We start from the raw sequence: 22,851 nt of genomic DNA, 5'->3' as shown, positions 1-22,851 counted from the left end.
GAGTGGCTGTGGCAGGGCTGCGATTGGCTAAAAAGTCAGGAATGACTCGCTGCCTCTACAGCTATGTTTGTTTGCCGTTGTCAGGGGAGGCTTGGCAAAACACAACACACACACTCATACACAGATTCAAAAAGATCAGCCAAATGCTATCAATAAAGCTGAATGTTTGCTTCAGTTTGTAGAGCTGGGAGGCTCGCAGGCACAACATTGGCATAGTGCAGTACAAACAGAATGAAATGCCATCAGTAGCTCATGGCTCACAGCCTGCTGGGGTTCGGCTATTACATGTTCTGCCTTTAGCTGCTCTAAATGAAGACGAAGACACAGATGGCATCCATTTAATCGTCTCTGTGTAAGATTGTTTTAAACAAAGCCTCCATTTCAGTGGCATCATCTCAGACGAGAGGCAATGACACATGACAGTGGACAATCTTCAGCTATTATCGCCACAATGGCCCCTCATCATTTTCACAGGCTCTCTAGTAGTTAGAATGATGGATGCTCTGATGGCTCTAAAACAATGTTCCTGTTCAGTAGATCAGCCTGTAACGCTGGATCCTGTGGCTGCTGTGAGCCAACACGAGCCACACACTTACAGTGCCTCGGCCGCAGTGCTTTAACCCAACATTGTCATTAAAGTACATCTGTGGTTCTCCTTAAATGGAGTCATACATCCAGTATAGGATGGCTGTTCACATTGAAGAGAACAAGACGCCTCCTTCATATAGGATGCAAATAGCAGGGCTATAGGACCAATGTGATCACAGTCAAATACACAACTACACATTGAGAGAGGATGACATCATTAGTACAGGCCTACAGAGATCACGGGAGCTGTATGAAGAGTGTTATTCACAGAACAAGGACAGTTACTGTATACAGGAGAGCCATCTGTGTGAGCACTTCCAATGAGCTCAAAACGAGTCTTGAGGAATTCTCCACCGCTCTGATAATTCACTCATATGTACTTATTAGCAGTTATGGAGGAACTGGCAGGTGGCCATTTGTGTCACCTGATCAAAATTTCCTCTCCTCCAAAAGAGCAAAGTCATTCTGCCTGATATCAGCTTTCAAACCTCCCCCTTCCTCCTTCATGAACCTCTGAAAGTTGTAGCTTTTCCCAGCAGGCAAGTCACTTTGTTGGCTTGTCCTCATAGTCCTGCAGCGTTTGGAAAATGTATGCTAATGTGCCAAGGTTGGTCCCAGGGTGCTTCCTCTGAATTTCCTGCCAGGCACCAAATAGTAAAGACACAACTGTTTATCAGTTTCTGCCTCCTCACTGGCTTCACCTCCTGACCCCCGGGCCATGCTCTGCTCCTTTCCTTCGTTCCATGTCTAGACTTAACAAACACAGACACATGGGACCGGAGCCATCCTTTCCCCTCTCATGCATTCCCATCATTCTGTCTATATATACTACAACAGAAGTATGGCTGAGCATTGGAACAAATGAGAAAAATACATGCTATAAGGATACATTTTCTCTGTACTAGTTGATTCCCAAACAAAACATTTTTGCACATTTTTGACTGTCGGTTGGTCCACAGACTGAAATATCTTGACAACTACTGGACAGATTGTGAAGAAATTTAGTACAGACATTCATGTCCCATAGAAGATGAATCCTACTGACTTTAGTGAACTACTCACTTTTTCTCTAGTGCCATCATGAGGTTCACATTTGTGGTTCAGTGTGAAATATCTTGACAACTATCAGATAGATTGCCATGATATTTACAAAAGATATTCAAGGTCCCTTGAGGATACATTCCAACAACTTTGATGATCCTGACTTTTTGTTTAACACCACCAACAAGTAAATACTTTCACTTATGCTATGATACTGTCTATCTCAACATGTACTCAATGGATTAGCACATAATCTGATACGTCATGGTTCCCAGATGACTGGTGATCCTCTGACTTTTCCTTAAGTACCACAATGAAGTTGACTTTTCAGTTCTTCATTGAAATATCTCGAAAACTATTGGATGGATTGCTGTGAAATTTGGTGCACACATTCATGGTCCCCACACGATTAATTGTTATAGCTCTGATCTCCTGACTCTTCATCTAGCACCATCATCTGGTCAAAATTTAATTTTGTCCAATACTTTGGTTTATGACCGAATACCTCCAAGACCCATGACATTCCCATAAACCTGCTAATCATCAACATGCTCGCATTATCATTGTGAAAATTTTAGAGCCTACTAGCAGTGTTTCACAGAGCTGCTAGCATGGCTGTAGACTCCAAGTCATGTTAGATTAATGGTAAGCCACACTCTTAACTTCGGAGCAAGTCAAATACTCGTTTATAGCAAGCACATGCCCAACATGCAACAGCAGTTCCTGAAAGAGGGGAAAGAATGACTGAACTGATTCACCCTTTTTGCCCAGATTTTCCAAGCTGGCGTAGAGGTTGAAATTTCCATGCTACCACTGTCCGTCCAAAGATACACATTTATACATCTATGCAAATGCAAAAATACCAACTGGTAGTGTTTCTAGTGAATTCCCAGATGTTATGTTCTGTATATGTATTTCCCATGGCTTCTTCCTCTGTCCCACTTTTTCACTTTGCAACAGATATGGGACAGCAACTGCCTTTTCTACTCCTGGCTTTTCCCATTTTTCCTTCCACCAACCGTAAGCGATTTCCAAACCATTTCCATGCCCTGAAATCACTCATGATTTGCCCATTGATGGAGTTGTACCGCTGCTCTGATGTCACTCAAAATCTCCCTCAAAGCCCATTCCCAGTAACCATGTTACAGGCAGAATACATTCCACTGCTCCCTCATTGTCCACGGCATTTCCTCCTGAGCTGGGGTCCCGATTCAATTTTTGCATCGATCTTGTGCAAAAAAAGGGCAAAGAAATCGGATCAGAGGAGTACTAAAAGCTTTCCTTTAAATCAATCACAATGCATGAATAAGTTACTTGTGCCTTAGTATGTTTTAGGGGATATTACCTTAGTTATGCCATTTCAAATATGAAATCAAAAGTATAATAATGTACAGTAAAACTTACCATTATTTTCAGTCAAATGGCCATGCTGCAGCCTATGTAAAGATAATGATCTAATGGCTGGTTGCAGTCTCATACATTACACGTGATGGAGAAACTGTGTCTAAATAAATGAGTGGTTTCTGATTAATAGACTCATCTATTCTCTCACAGTACACTGGTTAAGAAATCTGTGTATGACTATATGTGTGTGTGTATGAGCGGTCCCGCGGCCTATCACTGCACGGCAGCCGACTGGCTCCAGGTCCAGCTGTGACAAGGCATGGGCAAATTCCTCACCTCGGTGCCCGAGTACTTAGACTTGTCACGGCCAACTTTGACAGACGACTTTTTGAAAGTAAAGCGATATGCTTTTTACAGCTTGCAGCCTCTGCAGCGATGCAGGGGGAAGAATTCAAGTGTGTAAATATGGAGGCAGAAATCTATGTCGGCCAAAAACTGGATGTGCATTCCAAAAAATGTAAATGGGAGCTGTTGGCCAGGGATGCTTCAGCTGTGGTTATCTAGTAAAAAAGCTGGAGATGATTGAGGCTACTGCCACGTATGTACATGAGTAGCTGGAACCAATCAGTCAGTTTGTGTTATCCAGTTCATCCTTGACAGCATGTCTCATTTTGTGACAACTTCTTACCCACCACTGGACAACAGGCAGAATTAACTTGCAGATTAAATGTTTGTGACTAGTATTGATTTATAGATTTAAACAAAAGTGAGCCGTGTGTGCGTGTGTGTGTTTGAGGGTGTGTGTTGGTGAGGGTGTGTTTTGATGGCCTGCATTAAAAAGAGTAATAACCTCACAGATGGCGAGGGGCTGGTCCGGAGCAGGCTATGTGATGGAGAACAATCGTTGAGGCTTGATTGCTCAAGGAGCACAAGGCAGACCTGACAGGGGGAGGGGTTCCAGTACATGTGTGTGTGTGTGTGTGTGGGGTGTGTGTATGTGAGAAGTGGGAGGAGGGGGTTGTTTAAGTTTAACTAGGCCACTGCTACCCATTACAGGGCTGACAATGATGTGGTTTGTCGCGCACACAGAGTAGATCAAATCAAATTTCATATGCTGCTCCCGGGTTTCATCTATTTGATTCATCATCACCTCAAGTATGTGGAAATCATTTGTATTCTCACACAGCAGCACATTCATTCCTCCCTGTGGAGAGATGATTCAGTATTATATGGATAGGTGCAAAAGTCAGCCAGTGTAAAAGGACAATAAATCCACCTGTCACTTATGCAAAGTGATGTAAATGGGGTCCCTGATTAAGACACAGAGTCATTTAAAAAACAGGGACTTGCAGAACCTTGACACACACATACACACACACCTACTCAGTCTCGAACTCTCACACTCTCACACATGATAACTTAATCTCAAACTCACACTCAAAGCCACTCACACATACACACACGCCATGTATCTCAAGCTCTCTTTCTTTCTCTTTCTCACACACACACATACCCACACCCACACACACACTAAAATCCCCCGCCGCCCTGCGCCTGCCACTAGAGCAGTTTATCAAGTAATTATTGTTTGATTACAGCGTTTCATTATCTGCACTGATTGAGTCACAACCGACGGCAAAGGTCAAGCGCCATTAACGCGCTGCTCCCGAAACATATTTCCACGCCGGCCGCGTGTTTGCCCTCCCTCTCCTCTGAAAGGGCTAATTGCAAATGCATTTGTTTGAGGAAGAGGAGAGGAGACCACCCGCTCCAATCTCCCCCAAGTCCCACTGAGACGGAATATCAATGCCGCCCAAAGCGTTCTCTTGGCGGCACACGCACCACACACACACATATGAAAAAACATACACAGGGGAGCAGTTTGGGGCCATATCCAATCATACTTAACAACTGATACCCATCAAACACAGATCCAGCAGCTCTCATAAAACCATTTTGGACAATAAGGAGGTGATTGACTCCTTCTGATTGTACATAATAATAATGACTCCTTGTGGCCAGGATTTGGTCAGCTTAGTCACTGCATCTACAACACTAGTGCAATGCCCGTTCAAAACATGCCTGTTTGGAACAGGCCATTGCTTATTGTTTGTCGAGAACCGCATATGTATGTATCAACTGACAAATGTGTCAATTAAAACGATAAGGAATTAATGAATTAAATGGTTTAAATCCAGACACAAACTTCACCAGTGAGACTAAACTGAGGTTGAACCATAGAAGCAATTTACAGTCTTCCATTGGTTGATTCTGCAGTTAATCAAATGTGTCTGCACTCTTATTGGCTAGTTTTACAACCTCTGTTTTTTCTCTCCTCTGTGGACTCATGTTTTCCTCTCCGGCAGTTTAACTGAGTGGGGCGCGTTCCTTTGTCCTGCTCAGCAAGTCAGAGCTCAGAAGCCCCACCCCGCTGTGATGTGATGGTGTTTATATCAAACAGCCCTTGCTGCACTCAGACACAGAGCTAAGCGGCTTGCTGTTTGCTTGTTTATTCAAAGTTTGATAAATGTGTTGCACTGCGCTTCCTTGGGTCCTCAACAGTACACCTTCCAAGTGTGAAGTTGATTGGATGAAAAATTGTTGAAATACTAGAAGGACACACATACATACAGACAGAGATTCCTTCTAGAGAGTGATCATGTAATCATGGCCTGTGGTTAACTAAAGAGGTCTTAATTTCCTTTATGTCATTATTCAGTGAAAACTATTTATCTCCAAATTAGACGATTTTGAATTTTTGAGATAGTCTGAGGGATTAAGTGTTATTTTATGGGTTGAGAAATTTCTACCACCCCTTAGGCTAAATAAGACATTTAAAACAATTATCTCAAAAATGCATGTCACAGTGAGTGACAAGGGTTCTTCTGAATATTGGATATAGATTGCATTAAATGAATTCCTTTGTGTTCCAGGAGCTTTTTTCTTATGTCCGGTGACTGCAGCTGGGCAAAAATCACAGGCCAATTATGTACTTGCATACTCTATGTCCTGCTAATACTCAGGATGTCTGAAAGTTTTGTCGTAAATGTAAGAGTTTTAATGAACTTCTGAATATTTGGTGGGGTGGAATTTAAGTCAAATAACCCCTGACAGGGACATGATAACTAACACTTTAAATTCAACATTTAATCAAGGCCTAGAAGATTTCACATTTTAATCATAGATATTTTAAAAATTCGAGACATGACATCACTGCAATAATGTACTACAGTAGCAAAACATAGAACAGTAGTGTAGCGTTGTAGTTATAAGGAGTGTGAATGCATAAGGTGTGCTGCATGTGATGTAAAGAGGGTCCATACCTGGGTGGGAAAGAGATCTCCAGTTCATGCAGCCGATCCTTGAACAACGACAGCTCTTTGTCAAACTCTAAAAGCTGTATAAAAAAAAGAAAAGAAAAGAAAAAGCAATCAGTGGAGGGATGAGGAGAGACAGAAGCATCAATAAACTCATTACAAATGAAATCATATTACTTTTTTTAAAAAAAACCTTTTTTTCTCTTTTCCAGCTCTGCTCTACATTCACACAGATACAGTAAACATCTTCCCTTGTCCTGATCTTTAAAGCTGGTTGTTGACAACAACCAATATTCAATTTTTGTGATCAAGTATATGTTTCTCAAAACCTTGATTTAATAACAGAACAGTATGAGACTTCAGGTTTGTCTTTGGTAAAAATAGGTAGGTCAACAAACATACACAGTTTTACAGATAAAATGATTGATTAATTGAGAAGATAATCTGTAGATCAATCCATGGTAAAAATAATCCTTTGTTGTAGCCCTTAATGTCAGAATTCAGAGTTTCAAAGGAAACTGAAAAGGCCCGATGAACACTGAAGTCAAAACCCTTCTAACAACAGGCTCCAGTCTCAGTGAGGTGTGGATTATAATAAGCCGAATGAGAGTTGATGATACCATCTTTTGGCTTATTCAGTCACGTCCATTTACCCAACACTGGCAAGAATTGACAGCAGTTGACCAGTTGTGTGTGTGTGTGTGTTCCTAGCCCTGTCCTACTAGGGGTCTATCTCTCCACACTGACAGTGCATCCACACGCTCTTCATCAATCATGTCTCCTCACCCAGCTGTATTCACTCACTAGAGTGTACACACACACTTCCCCCAATTTCCCCCCTTTCACAAAACCCATAAATCATTAGTGAAAAGTGCAATTAGCAGCTTCTTGTACACATTAATTATCTAGGAGATGAACAGGTAGCTAGGGCACCTGCATGACTGCCTCTCTGAGAGATTGACAGCGACGTTTCCCAGCAACTCCCCCCCTCACCCCCGGAGGGCCTTGTGCTAGCCCCGCCCCTTTCCTTTAAGACAGGAAGACATCAGAAGGGACCCAAGACATGTTCATTTAGTGGTAAATTGGGCCGTTGTACATGTTTCAAACACGAGGCTACAATTATGGCCTGATGAAGACCTCATTCTAGATGGGAAGAGTCTGACAGCAGCTCTATAGGCAGCTTGACGTTAATGACATTACATGGGTGTATTACAATATGTTGATAGGTACATGATGAAATATCCACAGAGATGTACACAGGGGTAATATTTAGAAGAACATCCTCCCAAAGTGGAGACACGGGAGGAAGGGTGGACATCATATGAGTATTATTATAACACTGGAATGTAACTACTGTTTTCCATTTACGCTGACATATTTATGCTATCCGTCTATGACTGTGTGCATTTGTCTGTTGGGTACATATGTATAAATACGCCAGCATGTGCCTTCACAATCGCGCTTGGTGTTTGTGTGTATGTGTGATTGTGTGTCAGTGGTGTAGAACAGTGGCCATTACTTCCAGGCAGAGGGGCCTCCCAGTCGGAGTCTCTGTGGTTCAGGAGGGCAGATGTGCTGCATTCATCAAACTCACACTGCTGGGGTCACAGGAGAGACTCACACACTGTGGATGAAGGATGGCAGAGCAGGGGATGCAACCCCACGCTCCACTGTGCACCCCGTCTCACCATCCACCCACTGATACCTTCTTCTAGTGTGTGTGCATGTTATAGTTTGTCCAATACAGTACTTTTAAGGCCAATATCAATATTTGAGTTTTTTAAAAATTGGACAATTACCATAATGACTTTAATATGAGATGATATTTTTTTTCTGGAAATTATGATTGAAAAAGAGGGGGCTGTATTATATTTGAGGTACTCGCACCATCAGATGTCCTTTTTGAATGGGTTAATGTAACAGTGGCAACAACAAAGAGTGTTGTGTTATGGGTTGTTTGTAGCCTTAATGTTGCCTTTGGGATTTTCTGATGCCTCATGTCACTTGCTTTGCTGCATGGAGGAGATAAATTCCTGATGAGTGAAACAAGGTGAAAGCATCCTCTGAAATCATTACTGCAGAAACGGACCAAAGCCCAAAGCAGTCAAGAATTACTGCTGTATCACAGAATGTCCTGATGAGGACCTTAAAAAAGATATCGGGCCCCTTCCAGGAGCCTGACAGGAGAGAGTGTAAATACGTGACTAATAAACAGAATGAAGAGCTACGCTTGCTTAAGCTACATAAATGTGGGATTTACTTTCTGCTTTAATGAAAGTAATCAATGTCACATTTTTTACAAGAGAAAAGACTTCGAAGATGAGGATTATTGTTGGACTAAGAGTATCTCTGGGAAACCTTCCCAGCAGAACTAGATTTTGTTTTGTAGTCATCTTATATTCCAGCCAATACGGTAAATATGTTGCGATACACAGTCATTTTTCAACAAACAATTTTGATAAGGATCAATGGATTACATTATTTTTGTTAGAATTATAATTTTATATTTGAAAAAAAAAAAACTTGTCAGTACTCTCTGGTGGACAAACTCTTTCTGAATTACTGCAAACATATCTTTGGTATTTCAGTAGTGAAATTTCTTCTCATTTATTGTCCGACATATACACCAATACCGATATATCTGTAGCAAGCTAATGTTGGCTATTACTGGATATTTATAATGTGTGTGTGTAAGTGTGTGAGGTTGACATAAAACATGGGAAACAGAAATGGTGGAAAGTGGAAGTGCATGCAAGAGGATATTTAACAATCCAGTATACTAGTATAATAGCAAAAGCTCATATTGATATTTAAAAATTTTGGTAACAAGCCAGTTGGTATCACTATATTCTGTATGTACACATGCATCTACATGCTCACAGGTGTGTCTGTTTGAGGTAAAGCTCCTCAGATTATAAGTATTCGAGTTAAAACAGCAGGAGATGAGCAACATATGGCTGTGTTGGTCTACTATGTGTTAAGTGAATGTTGAGTAATTCATTCAGGTGGGTGGAAAACCCTGCGGCCAGAAATTTCACACTACATTTCATCCCAGGTCAATTAAGCATAATGCTCCGCTGCCAGGTCAGTGGTTTAAAAAAACAGCTTATATTGGTTCAAGGCCTCCTGACATTATAAAGCCAGGAGTAGTTTGTCAACCAGAAATGACCTTGGGAGTTGTGGAGGAGGTGGTGCGAGATGATGCAGCTCCGGCAATATCACGGAAGGGAAAAAAGATGAAGAAGTGTCTGGGTAAAAACTACCCTGTCATGGGCTCAAATTTCTGACTTTGCTTGGATGATCAGCACCCTCTTAAATCAGTGTGGGGGTGATAGTTAAGAAGCAGGAAGTTGAGGGGGGTAAAAAGAGGGAATATGAGGTCTTTGGCCCCCCAACCGTCCCTCTCGGCGTGCTGGCGGCTTGTCCACCACCTGTAATTGTGCTTTGATTTACGCGTTGTCAAATATCCCCTGTGACAACACCTGCTGCCATTAAAACCCATCAATAAATGTTGGGGTGAAAGGTCATTTAATTTGATTTTTACACCTCACACTTGGCTTTCATTGCAGCGGCCATATTTTCCCTTCTTTTTATGGGATCTTCATTATTTCGTGTGGAAAAGCGATAAACTGTCACTGACGGGGGGATGGCAGATTGGTACAGAGAGGGGGCAACGCAAACAAAACTCAAAGCTACAGCGCACTGAACTGCTGAACTCTCAATTTTTTATGTCTATTAAATTATGCAGAGAGGGATGAAATTAGATGATTTCTGATTCAATGATGAGAAAAATGTCAGCAAAAAGACACAGATGTCCACAATAAGGGCTTAATTTGGACTTTTTTTGCACCTAGAGTTACTAGGCTATGACTGTAAAAACTTAATCTTTTTCCAAGAGTACATACAGCCTAGTGTGCATGTATGCTATCTGTTCTGATAAGGCTAAGTAAGCAATCAATACTTTCCCCAACTATTCAGAATAGAGATGAGCGACACTAAGAGACAGCCAGGGACCCAATGCAGCATCAGTTTATACAAATCCTATAAGGTCAGATTTCATTTAGCATGGCTTCTGTATTAGCACTTAAGAGCTCCGACAGGGAAAATATGAAACAACTTTGGGCTGGAGAGGCATTAATTTTTTTTTTTTCCAGGGCCCGCTCATGTTTAAAGCGTCTCGAGGCTTTTGAGTAATGCTGAGGGCGACGCTGCCAGCATGACAAGGAGAGGCAGGCCAGACAGAAAGGTTCATCACTTACTACAGCTAGTACACAAACACACCCTCCTCTCCCAGTCCCCCATCTGCCGACACCACACTGATAAAGTTACAATAAAGAGATACTGAAACAAAATCAATGGGGATGGAGGAGGGGGACGGCCCCCCGGGTGTGTGTCTGTGTGTACTCCAGGATAGGACGAAACTGTGTGCTGATTGCACATCTACAGATGCACAGCACAAACATGACCAGTACGCATGCGTGCGCGCGCGCACACACACACACACACACACACACACACACACACACACACACACACACACACACACACACACACACACACACACACACACACACACACACACACACACACACACACACACACACACCACAGTCCTCCCATCTCTCCATCGGAGCAAGGCCCCGCGCTGCCCCTTGACGCCACGAGCACCCGGAAAATTTAATCTTCCCAAATACTCATCAGGGCTCTCCATCGTCCCGCCGTGACAGCGCTGGGGATAATTAATTATACAATTTCGATGGGAATATCGACTAAACAAACCTATTAATCATAGCAAAAGTCAATAGGCATGGACACATTCAATCATGTCCCGGCCAATGATTACTCCTCTCAAAATACAATAATTATTTTCAAGAGCTGCCTCGAATTAAATTTCTGTCAAGCTGGTACAAGTCTTGCAGTTGATGAAGGATGCAATGGATTTTTTTTTTCTTTCCCCTTCCCCAGTGGAGAAGTGTGAGGAGGGACATTTATCCTTTTGGAAAGGTAGTTTGTTTTATAAGGATCATAACATGGTGTGTTTAACTAGACCATGACCATCAGATTATCTCTGATGCCCCCATTATGTCGTCCATCTTGTCTGGCTTGGTGAGGAGGAGGAGGAGACAGAGGAAGGGAGGGAGGTGGAATTGGGGGGAGGGGGGGGGGGGTGCCCCAGCAACCTACAGCTGCTGTTGCACAGTCAGGGTCCCTACACATTTCTGCTGATCAAATTCAATGATTTTTCCATGTCATACAGTACAATGTGCAAGGTCAATATCTGCCAACATCTGTGTCTTCCAAATCCCATCTTTGGTTAAAAGGCTGAAGCGTGTCCTTTGTGGCCTTTTTTATACCTTTATCACTGGTATATGCTTTGTATGCTTTTCTTTGGGAAAGAGGACACGTGTTAGTTGATTATTCTCCTTCAAAAATAACCAGATGTCCAACTGATGGGTCCAGCAGATTGACTTGTTCATATAACAGAAATTGTGTGACTATGCGTTACTAAACCCACAGAACTTTATTTTAAATTCTTTTCATTCTTTTTCTGAGTTTCCAAAGATATCAATACAGTTAAATATCCCCTCCAGATATGCTTCAAATACTCGACTTTAAATAATAATTAAATTAACCAATTAATAATAATAAATTAATTTACATTTTTGGTAAAACCGACACTTGTCCATTCTGAGTGATGAGCTTCTAGCTTCTGTAGTGACATTGTTTGCTACATGTCTGATGGTGCTGACTGAAACTCTGCAAAAAAGGCTTAAACAGCTTCCTGCAGCACAATCCACTGTCACACCAGTCCCACTTATAGTTCATAGATGTCTGATGTCTCCCAAAAGCATTTCATATCCAACATTACTGCCTATGGTTGGCAAGAAAAAATATGTAAAACTTTCATAAACAAAATGTAAGACTTTAAATACCTTCTAAGCCCTTTTTTAAGAAACTAAATTCAATGCTTTTCAACACCTGCAGATACCCTGTATGTAATGCCATGGCACATGTAGGCAAAATATCACAAAATCACAAAAAAGCGTCATTGTTATACATCACATTAGACAAAACCTTTGTGTGTGTGTGTGTGTATGTGTGTGTGTGTGTGTGTCCTTCAGAGGATTTTTAGCAAGGTCCAACTTTGCACTACTTAATGCAATATGTGGCCATATAAAAGTTGAAGTGTGTATCAGGTGTTTTCTTCTGCAGTCACTTAAATGTTCACCTCATCTAAACTCAATCTCATTTAAAAGTTATTCCAAAGACATTTGGCCTCTCAGTGGGGACAAAGACAGTGTGTGTGTGTGTATGAGGCCAAAATGATGTGAGAGCATCAGTCAATGCATCTGCATGTCTCAGGTCAGCAGCTGCATTAATGATATTTTGTACATGTGCTTGTTTTTCCTTTACACTGCTCTTTCTATGCCCATTATCCAAATATAAAAGACCTCAAATCAAATCTTGTGGCTGCAAAGAATCTTTTGATTTTCATTCTTGTGCTCTGTCCAAGTTACAGATAATCAGTTTGAAATGCAGTAAATGGCAGCCATTGTTACTACGCAGTGGAAAAAGAAAGTCTATAAAGTCAATAAAACAAATTAAATTAGTAATAAATAACTTGAAGAGGAGAGATGATGGAGAGAGGATGAATATATAAAGGGTTAGAAAGCCAAGGAGGTGACTTACTGAGGTCCCATTGTTTTCCCGGAAAACGTCCTGGTTGACATAATTAAAAAGCTTCTTTTCAAGTTGAAGAACAACCTAAACCAGCAGCAAGAGAGGAAAAGGGGACTGATTAATATCAATATTAAAGTGAGGTGTGCTTAGTAATCAGAGAGCTAATGAACAGCAGTGTGCTGCAGTGGTCAGCAGTACTGTTAACTCTACATGTGTTTCACTGACGCATCACACCACATTATGTTGAATGTAAAAACTACCTGTAATGTCTCAGAAAGAGGTTACAGGTATGTTAAAGGGGAACAACAATGAGAAATTTTTGAAATAATCAATATATTTAGGAATTATGTTTATATTTCCATTTTTGAACCATATTTCCATTAAGGCTTGGTCACATCAGCATTTAAAACAGCAACATTTCACAACTAAATCATTTGTTTTTAGTTGATAAGCTACATTCAATGGATTTGCACACAGGGGAAAAGTAAAAGTCCACTGAAATCTTTTGTGTCTAGTTCAAATTTGATTAACTTTGACACACAAATTTTCGCTGTTGACCATTAGCAACCATCTTGAGAGTCCTGACCTTTCCAGGAACAGAGCTGGAGAGTCCAAAATGGAGGAAGTTATTGTAGCTTTTTAGTTGTGATGCATCATCCAGTTTTATTTAATCCTCCTCAAAATATACATTTTTCCATAAAAGAGATGTTTTGTTTTTTTTTGAAATTATGAGACATTAGAGAAGTTAAGAGCTGATGGAAGAAATTTCTCCTTTGAACAAAGTGTGAACTTAATGTCCTGTTAGTATCCAAGGTAAAGAGCTTGCTAACAGTTGGCAAGCTAGCTAAGTCAAAGAGCTTTTATCCTCCTCTTCAGTCTGTCATGTGATTAAATCATGTACAATCCTAAAAAAAAATTTCACCTATGAGCAACTAGCGCTAGCAAGCTCCCAAAGAAGATACATTTTGCTATCTCAATTTCTGGTGTGACCAGCCTTAAAGAGATGGATTTGGATTTTCTGAAGTGGGGTTGTATGAGGTACTTAACCATAGTCAGTGTAATACCTGCAGTAGATTTGGGTCTTCCCGGTTTGGAGAAGCAGACAGGAGTATCGGCAAAGAAGCTAAGCAATGTACTGCTATGGATGGCGCCTGCAGCAAAATGTATTTTTGCCACCTAAAAAAAGGCCCACCTAAAAAAATTATCAGTTTACATTTACGCTATATTTAGAATATTTTCACCGCTTTAGCTTGCCGTCAGACAGCCCTTTCCTTTGGCACTAAATTTTCTCAACCGTAGAACTTATGTATTCCTATGCATGCTGCTTATTGTTTTATGCCACATCAGCACTCTCTGACCCAAACAGCTGATCTATGTTTTGCTGCTGGCCCCGTCCACAGCAGTACATTGCTTAGCTTTTATGCCGGTACCCCTGCCTGCTTCTCCAACCTGGGGGGTGTGTCGACCGCCATCTACTGCAGGTAATAAACTGACTGTGGATAAGTACCTCATACAACCCCACTTCAAAAAATCCAAACTATCCCTTTAAGACAAATTTGATTTTATTGAAATTCAACAAAACAGTGTTAGGATGACAATATTATTTAAGTTTCTTTTCAAATCTATGTTCATTTTAATAAGGTTATGACAAGTCAATATTTTGACAGGCAGTTTACCTTTCGGTCATTATCACTTTCTCGGAATATTAGCTTGTCGACTTCATTGGTGTCGGCGGTTCTGACTGTCTGCATGGTGGCAGTGGAGCAGAGACTCTGGAGGTGAGAGAGGAAGAGAATGAATCATCACAAAGAGACAAAGAAGCAGGAGAGGAAGGTAAAGGTATACCCCCCCACGAGAAATGTATGCACTTTGTGTGTTGATAAGAAAAAAGAAATAAGTGAATAGAATGGATAACTGTGGCTGTCACCCACACATCATAAAAACACACACGCACACATACACTTTCTACAGTAACATTTATGCTCTGCGGCCACACTTTTACTGCAGTCCTGGTACCCAACACTATGCACAATCCTGTGATGCATCTGAATGATTTTTAAGAACCGTCCCACAAACAACCAGCTCACTGTCCCTTCTCTTTATTTGGGTCTATGTACTGACCCCATGGACTGTGTGCATGGTTAAATTCCCCTTTGTGGACTCTTTTAACAATTAGTTAAACATTCGACCATCTGTGTTTGAAGACAGTTGAATGAGGTAATCCCTCAGCCAGTGGTTCCCATACCACACGGCAGAGACTGGGTGACCTGATTGAAATTCAAAGCACAGATTAGATAATCGGGTCAAGCCAATATAGCAGGCAGAAAAAGGCCCTTTAGACTGAAATGTCACAAATCAGTCCTGCTTCGGCCACGAAGAAACGGCACACCAGATTAGAACAAACACCATGCCCTGAGAGAAAGTGGAACAACTTCCCCCCACTGCCTCAAATCCATTTCTTCATGCTCACCCCCCCTTCTCCAAAAGCAACTTTCTAAAGCCCTAACAAATCGCTCCATCTTTCACTCATTTAGGCCATCCAAATGCAGGGTCAATATGGTCCCCTGGCAGCCAAATGCTAATGCGCTTAAGTGCGCTTAAGCAGCTTTGTGCAATGAATAGGCCAAGGAAGGAGCTAGTGAGAGGGGCAAGAGATACTTTCCCTGTCAAAAAGTCATTGTAGCCACAGCTAGCAAAGACAACCACAGAAAGTACTTTTTTACCATCTCTGATTAGTACCCAATGCACATTATGTGAACCTAGTATCATTTCTGCTCAAAATGTTCAGTACATTTTAGATATTAATAGCAAAAACTACAAGACTCCGGAAAGTCTAGTGAAGGTTGTGAGTTTGACATATTAAAAAAATATTTTAAAATGGACCTTAGTGGTTTTGGATTCTACGAGCATCAGGGTCTTGTAATTCTTCCAAGCGAGCCCCTTCTGTCGCCCGCTTTGCAAATCCAAAAATCAGTCAAGCAGAAATCCCTGGCCACTTCACAGTTACCGCCGAAGCCAGAAGCTCACACTGCTTACTGGCACAAAAAGCATCAATATTTAAAGCACAGAAATAGCACCTCCATTCATGTTCAAATAATTTTGATAATCCAGTAAGCGAGGCTCGAATCAAAGAGCGGTCATCACGAAACAGGAACATGTCCTCAACATTTGGCAGTGGTACATTGACCAATCACATGTAAATGAGTGTAGATATGAACAGAGGGGACGATACATATAGGTTTCTTCTTAGAGAATAGTGGAATGACATATTTCCCAGTGAGATAATTGGTCTGCAGGTTTTGTATTCACGTTAGCTACACCTTGTGCCAAATGTCAGCTCAGTAAGAAAAAAAGACAATTAGCTAATGCTGTCTTACCTTGTAGGAAAATGGCTTTTCCCAGCATGGTGACATTTTAGATTCCTGGGTGAATTAAACTATTTTAGCTTTAGTGAAACTAATGATTCCAACTGCCGATTTTACATTTGGCCTTTTGGCAAGAGTAACAAAGCACAGAAGCTGAAGACACCTGATTTATTTGAGGTGTGTGTTACATACGTATATCCGCAGCGTAAACAAACATGTTTTTATTCATTTTTATTTCAAAACTATTAAAGAGTGTAGCAGGTCACCGCTGATGTGGTCAGTCCTTTACTGTAGGTATTCTGGGTTGGACCTTTGCATGCAGTGAATGCTGTGATGTGACTGATTGATCCATTCATAAGTTCATTGACTGACCAATCAGTGTGTCAGAATGGTTGGTGGTGGCTGATTGCACTGATCGATCACAGCTCTCCTACTGTCGTCCTCTGTGAAAAAAACATCCCCCTCATCCAACACAGATTCCAGGCTCAGCCCTTGCTCATCCCAGTGCCTCTGTCATAAGATCTGCCCACCAAACACCAAGATGGGGCAAATGAGAACCCCATGCTGTCACTTAAGGCCATATCAATGCAGTGATGTCTCCTTCCTACTGCCAGCAGAACCCAGGTGCTTGTGCAGAATCTCTGAACAAATCTCTTCTTCTTCATGCAAGCCTTCAAAGCTCTTGCCTCCTAAGCACATTACATGTAGACACGCTCTCACTGACCACCCTAAATGATATTACCATAATTCATTTGACTGCAATTGCCTCCTTATTTGATACATGCCAATTAGTCTGAGGGAGGGAGTGAGGAAGACAGCCAATGGGAAAACAATAACGGACAGCTGTCATGAAAAGCAGCTATAGTCCAGGGGACAGTAAGGATGTCTTCACTCCTCTGGGCTCTTTAACGGATCCTGCAAAGTGACTTGGCATTACATCTCTGCATTATGGGTCACAGGTCAACACTGAGTGTTTGTACAGGGCCAGAGGCCGGGGGGCTGGGATGAGAGGTTGCCGAGGAAGGCGCTGGCTTTGTGCATCAATGGAGGATAATCTCATGACTGTCGGAGGAGGAAGCGGCTGTTTAAAGGAGCTCTCTATTCCAGCTGCTCTCCTTAGAAGAGAGGTTAAAGCAATCTGTGCCACTTCAAAGACCAAAGACACACACACACAACCAAGCCTTCTGTCTCCAGTCCTGCCAACAGATGGAGGCAATCCACTGTGCCCAACTTAAACACTAAGAAACCCACCCACAACACCATGACATTCCTGACAATGCAAAAGCAGCAGGCTCTACTCTGATGGGATGCAGACACAGAGAAGATTATATTGAAAAATTGGTCTCACACTGCGAAGGCCAATTTTTTTTAGCATTTCATTAGAACATTAAAACCTTCATCCTCGATTCTTGGAGATGCAGGTCTGGCATTTTGATCTGCATTTTTTTTGCCCAACACAAAGTTGGTCAACAGATAAAAAGGGGTTCTCTGTGAATTTGCCAGCAATGTGCTGAATCAGGTGCAAACTTCAGAGGGAAAAAAGACTAGTGTACTGGCACTTTCTGTACTTTTGCACTTGATTTAAGATTTGTTTGTATTGTTGTGACTCTTATTTCATTATGGTGTATGGCTTGTGGCACTTGGACAATGGTTCTGGCAGCTCTGGCCTGTTAGAGTTACTATCTAATGACAAATGTACACCTACAGCATTCTAAGTTGACTATATCAGTATTTGCTTTATGCTAATTTTGTCATACTGACTCTGATGAAGACACAGTAATGTTGAAATGTTAGTCTGGTTAATAGAATTTTAGTAGCAGAAATTTGTGGCATACTAGCCAGTGTACAATTAATTTTAACTTTTTAATTCCAGTCCAATACAATGATTTAACACTATTCATTAAACTGTCATTCCACCCCATATAATAATCCATTGAGTGCATTTAGAACTCAGTGATTAAACCTCAATTAGGTAGAGAGAGCACTGTATGAGACTGTGCAGAGAGAGACAGAGGATGAGTGGACAATGAGCTAACTATTCATTCTTCATTACCAGAGGCAGGGGACAGGGGCTCCCCTTTGTGTCAGCAGGGGCAGTGGCATTGTCAGAATGCACCATTATTTTCTCACTGCCACGCAAAGTGAGGCTGCCAGCTGAGTTAAGGTGTGCCAGCGGGGCTGGCAGGTTCAGCATGAATTGCTTAGCACTCCGATCACTTTTCTTACGATCGCCACCGTTCATCACACCCATCCCACATGCGTGATTGCGACATCTGCGCGAGTGGGGTAGAAGGGGGCATCCAAAGTAGGCAACAACAAATTTGGCCTCTTGCTTTCCTGCCAGCTATTACACAGGAAAGCCAGTAAATCAGCTGTGACCCTCCCCACCTGATCTGACTGGACACAAGCCAGAGTTATCCACTCCTCTCTCCCTGTGGCCGGCTAATTTAATGCTTCCAAACACGCTGGATTAATCATTGACAAACAGAAGAGGATGGGGATTCAACATGGAGGAGAGGTGACAGTAGACACGTAATCACCCGCCAAGTTAGCCTATGTGTGACCCACTGGTCAGCGGTTGACCCTAGTAAACCTGGCCTGTGTCACCCCTAACAGCAAGTAACACTCACACAAACTCTCAACCCTTCCCATGAACCCATTGGGCTGTGTGAGAGAGCTGACGCTGAGGGTTGATGGCAGTGTGTGCGTTGTAGGAGGTCTCCTAACCTGCCACGCCCTCGCCAAAAATGAGCTTGGAGAGGTAAGAGGGCGTGCGAGGTAGTGATAATGTGCCCTATTTATCTTGTGCATTATAACATCTGGGAAACTTCTCTAAAAACAATGGCACGCATTGAGGGCTGCCATTCTGGCTTTACCTTCAGAAACTGGCCAAAAGCATTTGTCCCCTTGGAATGGATAATGGACAGGCCACAAATCATTCAGGACAACAGGACGGAGGGGTGTGTGCGTGTGAGAGAGAAACTGAATGTATGTGTATGTTTTGTGTGAGTGTGTGTGTGTTCCCCCCTGGTATTTAACTTCTCTGCTGGCCCATTCTGCAGGGCCCCGCAGGACAAATTGCCCTGCATGGTTGTCTTTGAGAGGCAGTGCAGCGCGCAGAGAAAGGGACAGGGCTGAAACACAGGGAACAGGCCTATAAAAATTCATCACTTTGACCCCGGCGACCTCCCACTACTGGGGGGTTACACACACACACACACAGAGAGAGAGAGAGAGAGAGAGATGCACGAGCACGCACTTGCCCACCCACCCAAACTCACACTCGAAGCTGGGAGCAAATATTCTGAAATTAGATCCACACATTTTGAGTAAAGCCTTACACTAACAGAAACATGCTAACTTAAACATGTCCTATAAGACTACTGAAGTCAGAGAAATGTACTAAGCCTCCTGATCTCTCTGTCTCTTTCTCTCACACATACACACTAGCAAGCACAATGGCCATGGAAAAGCCTTCTACACAGGAAAAGGCCACCAGATGCTTCATTGTGACTGTTTCTCTGTGTAAAGTAGTGGCAGTAAAAGGAGGGTGGGTTCTCCTGAGGCGTATTAGTCCCAGTAAGAGGAGGACATTGTCTCAGGCCGGGCTCTTGACACATTACTGCCACCTATACAAAGAAAACCTAATGAGAGATTTAATCTGAGATACCTCCCCTGCCACTTTTAATCTGCACTTTGAAACCAACTGCGGCAGATGTCTGCAAGACTGTTTAACGTACCAGGTTCTCTTAACCTCTCAATAAGGTCATACACACTCAGATTGCTCAATAGCCATCTTAATGTGGCATTCATTTGAATGTTGTTAGCTGCAGTTGTAATGTTTCTGAAAGGGAGCTTTGTGATCTGAAGGAGTAGCCAGCAGCGCTACTGCAATTCATGTTTTCTTTTTAACACCCTAGACTTAAAAAGTACATTTATCCTGTTAATGAGAAAACAAATTCACATCCAACCGTGAAGCAATCATTGAAGCACATTTAAATATAGCCAACCGAAGTGCTATTGATAGAGTATAAACACTTACTAAGCACCTAAAAACATTGCACTCTCATTTACCTATTCCACCGTAGCTCTCGCTAGGAATCAATTAAAGGAAACAGACAGTGAGGTAATCTGTCGTTGTTGAGTCAATTACAGAATATCGAAAACCCAATCAGTGATTGGTGATTAGTGACTGTCCAATAAGAATGCAGACTCTGCTGAGTTCATTACTCTGGAATTCGATAAAGATCAGGACCGGACAATTAATGAAAGTCTAATTCTGTCCCTTGTAAAAAGGAAGCGTGGTTGGATGAACATCAAATATGCAACAGAGATTCCTTCGCTTGTTAGAAATTTCCAACTTAATCTAGGATTCACTCCATTAACACTGATCAAATCCAGAGAAAACCAGAGAGAATTACCAAAACAGTTGATGGCTTTTTCAGCCAGGCAGGTGACCAACCATCTTCCTTCTAGTGTGTACTGGGAGGAGAAGACCCAAGTGAGGCACAAAACCCTCCTCGTTCACAAAGAACATTGATTCATTTGGAGCACCACCCTTTAATTTGTTTGCACCATTTCATCTAAATGATGTGCTTGTCCACCAGGGTGAGAGAGAGAGGTGTAATTCAGCCAAGGAAAGGGGAAAGAGGAAGGTACTGAGGGGAGGAGGAGGGGTCTTGACACCCCACCACAGGGCGCTAGGCAACCATCTAGTGGGTGGGCTTTGTGATACATTTTACCAATTTTTCATGCCCATCCCTCTTGATGTGACCCCACTCAGGGCCTTTTATGCCCCTGACAGCTCTGCGCAGGAAAACATGCTGCCGCTCTGATAGCATGAAATCGGGAACAAAGACCCCCAGGGAGAGGAGAAGGGGGCCACTGAGGCACGCTGTGCTCCGGTCCCGCCTGGCTCTGGACACAAACAGATGTTAGGCCAGCCCCGGCTCTCTTGGCCCCCTGAAAGAGGAGGCCCTGTCGGAGAAATGGGCCTGAAATGCATTGTTTTGGGTCTCCTCTAAGACAAAAACAGGAGCCACTCCTTCTGAAAGGGCCCGGCAATATGGCCGTCACAGATAAATCACACAAGGGGGACTGAGAGAAAGGCCCATGAATTCTCAATGTGGCCCTTAATGGGCCCTCTTAAATATGATGGGATATTTGTGTGCGGATGTGAATGGAGCCCGGTGACTTTTAATGTCAGTGGGCAGAGTTGTTTAAAAGCCCATGGTGCCAACACTGGGTTTACAGCTGTGTTACAATGAGCCATTCTGTAGGAACATCACTCTGCTGCAGACAGTAAAGATTCACACTGGGAAACCTGGAGGCCAAGTTGTTTCAATAATCCTATCACTTCTACTGTCACAATGGCCTCCTGAAGAACAACAGAACATTACATTGTATCATCACTGATCTGTTGTCCTTTTTAATTTTGCTGTGGACTGAACCAAAGCAAATAAACACCATGAATTAAAGGCATCGCCTAATTTGAATAGGAACTGTGACTGACTTGTTGAATGGGCAGCCATGCGCAGCCATACTTAAAGAGACTGCTGCTTTGCATATGCATTAGAACTAACTATAATGATTATAATTCTGGAAATAGCAATGGAGACAGTGTCTGTGCATGTTTGTGCACAACTCCCAGAGACAACATGTGTTATCTTGGCAAACTCTCCAACCTTCAGAGAGAGAAAAAAACAATTATTGTGCTGTGCTTCACAAAGGCTGAGGACTGCATTAGTCAAAAATAGACTGACATCACACAAGTTGGACACTATGTGCCAGGCACAAAGAGATTCCTATCCTTCACAGTTTATGCCACATTTCATCTGGACTAAATAATAGCATCACTGTTAACTGGTGGCTGTTCCTCCTTGTGATTTCAAAGGCGTGGGTGCATTTTGACTAACAGAAGAAAAGACAAACCATCAATAAAGCTACAAAAAAACACTGAGCTGGAAGCCGAAGTTGATTAATTGTGATTTATAGATTACATTGTTTAAAGGTGGTGGATTATTAACAGGGAACGGCAACATGACAGGACAAAGTAAAGGAGAAAATTAATAATCAAACGAATGTGCGAGTGAATATGTTTGGGATAGTGAGGAAGAACAACAGGAGAATGAGTGTATTTCAGGGCAGTTTGGGGCTATAAATTGTGTCTAAATATGGATGACAGGATTTTGAATTATTTAAAATGATCACTTTCAGTAGAATTCATTGTGCATTGTGTATTAGCAGTACAGCTGACAATTCTTTCTTGGATGTTATATACAGCAATAAATCAATGTTCTGCAAGCCGTGGCTGTCAAACAACTGGTTACCCCAAAATTTCCTCTACTCTCTGACTTTCTTTAAATGAAATATTCAGAGAGAAGAGGTGACAGTGCACCAGTAGTGCAGCAGCAAGTTAAAAGAGAGATCTCTACATTGGCTCCAGCTGGAGAAGACGGCAGCAGTGAATGATTGAAGGGTAACTCAGGTTACATCCCTGACCGGGGCCAACCCCA

At 42.2% G+C, this 22,851-nt stretch overlaps 1 protein-coding gene across 2 annotated transcripts in view; it reads right to left on the bottom strand.

The window, feature by feature from the left end:
- The window catches only part of LOC122996964 (inositol polyphosphate-5-phosphatase A), a 148,125-nt gene that overhangs the window by 10,232 nt on the left and 115,042 nt on the right, over nucleotides 1–22,851 (bottom strand). For both annotated transcript variants that reach the window (XM_044372796.1, XM_044372797.1), the window contains exons 10-12: nucleotides 14,648–14,743; nucleotides 12,981–13,055; nucleotides 6,297–6,370 (exon numbers count right to left, since the gene is read on the bottom strand). In XM_044372796.1, coding sequence (XP_044228731.1) covers nucleotides 6,297–6,370; nucleotides 12,981–13,055; nucleotides 14,648–14,743 — 245 coding nt within the window. The remainder of the gene's footprint in view (nucleotides 1–6,296; nucleotides 6,371–12,980; nucleotides 13,056–14,647; nucleotides 14,744–22,851) is intronic.

The sequence above is a fragment of the Thunnus albacares genome, chromosome 14, assembly GCF_914725855.1.
Source record: "Thunnus albacares chromosome 14, fThuAlb1.1, whole genome shotgun sequence".
NCBI classification, from domain to species: domain Eukaryota; kingdom Metazoa; phylum Chordata; class Actinopteri; order Scombriformes; family Scombridae; genus Thunnus; species Thunnus albacares.
Note: the sequence above shows the minus strand (reverse complement) of the source record. Positions and strands in the feature narration are given on the sequence as shown.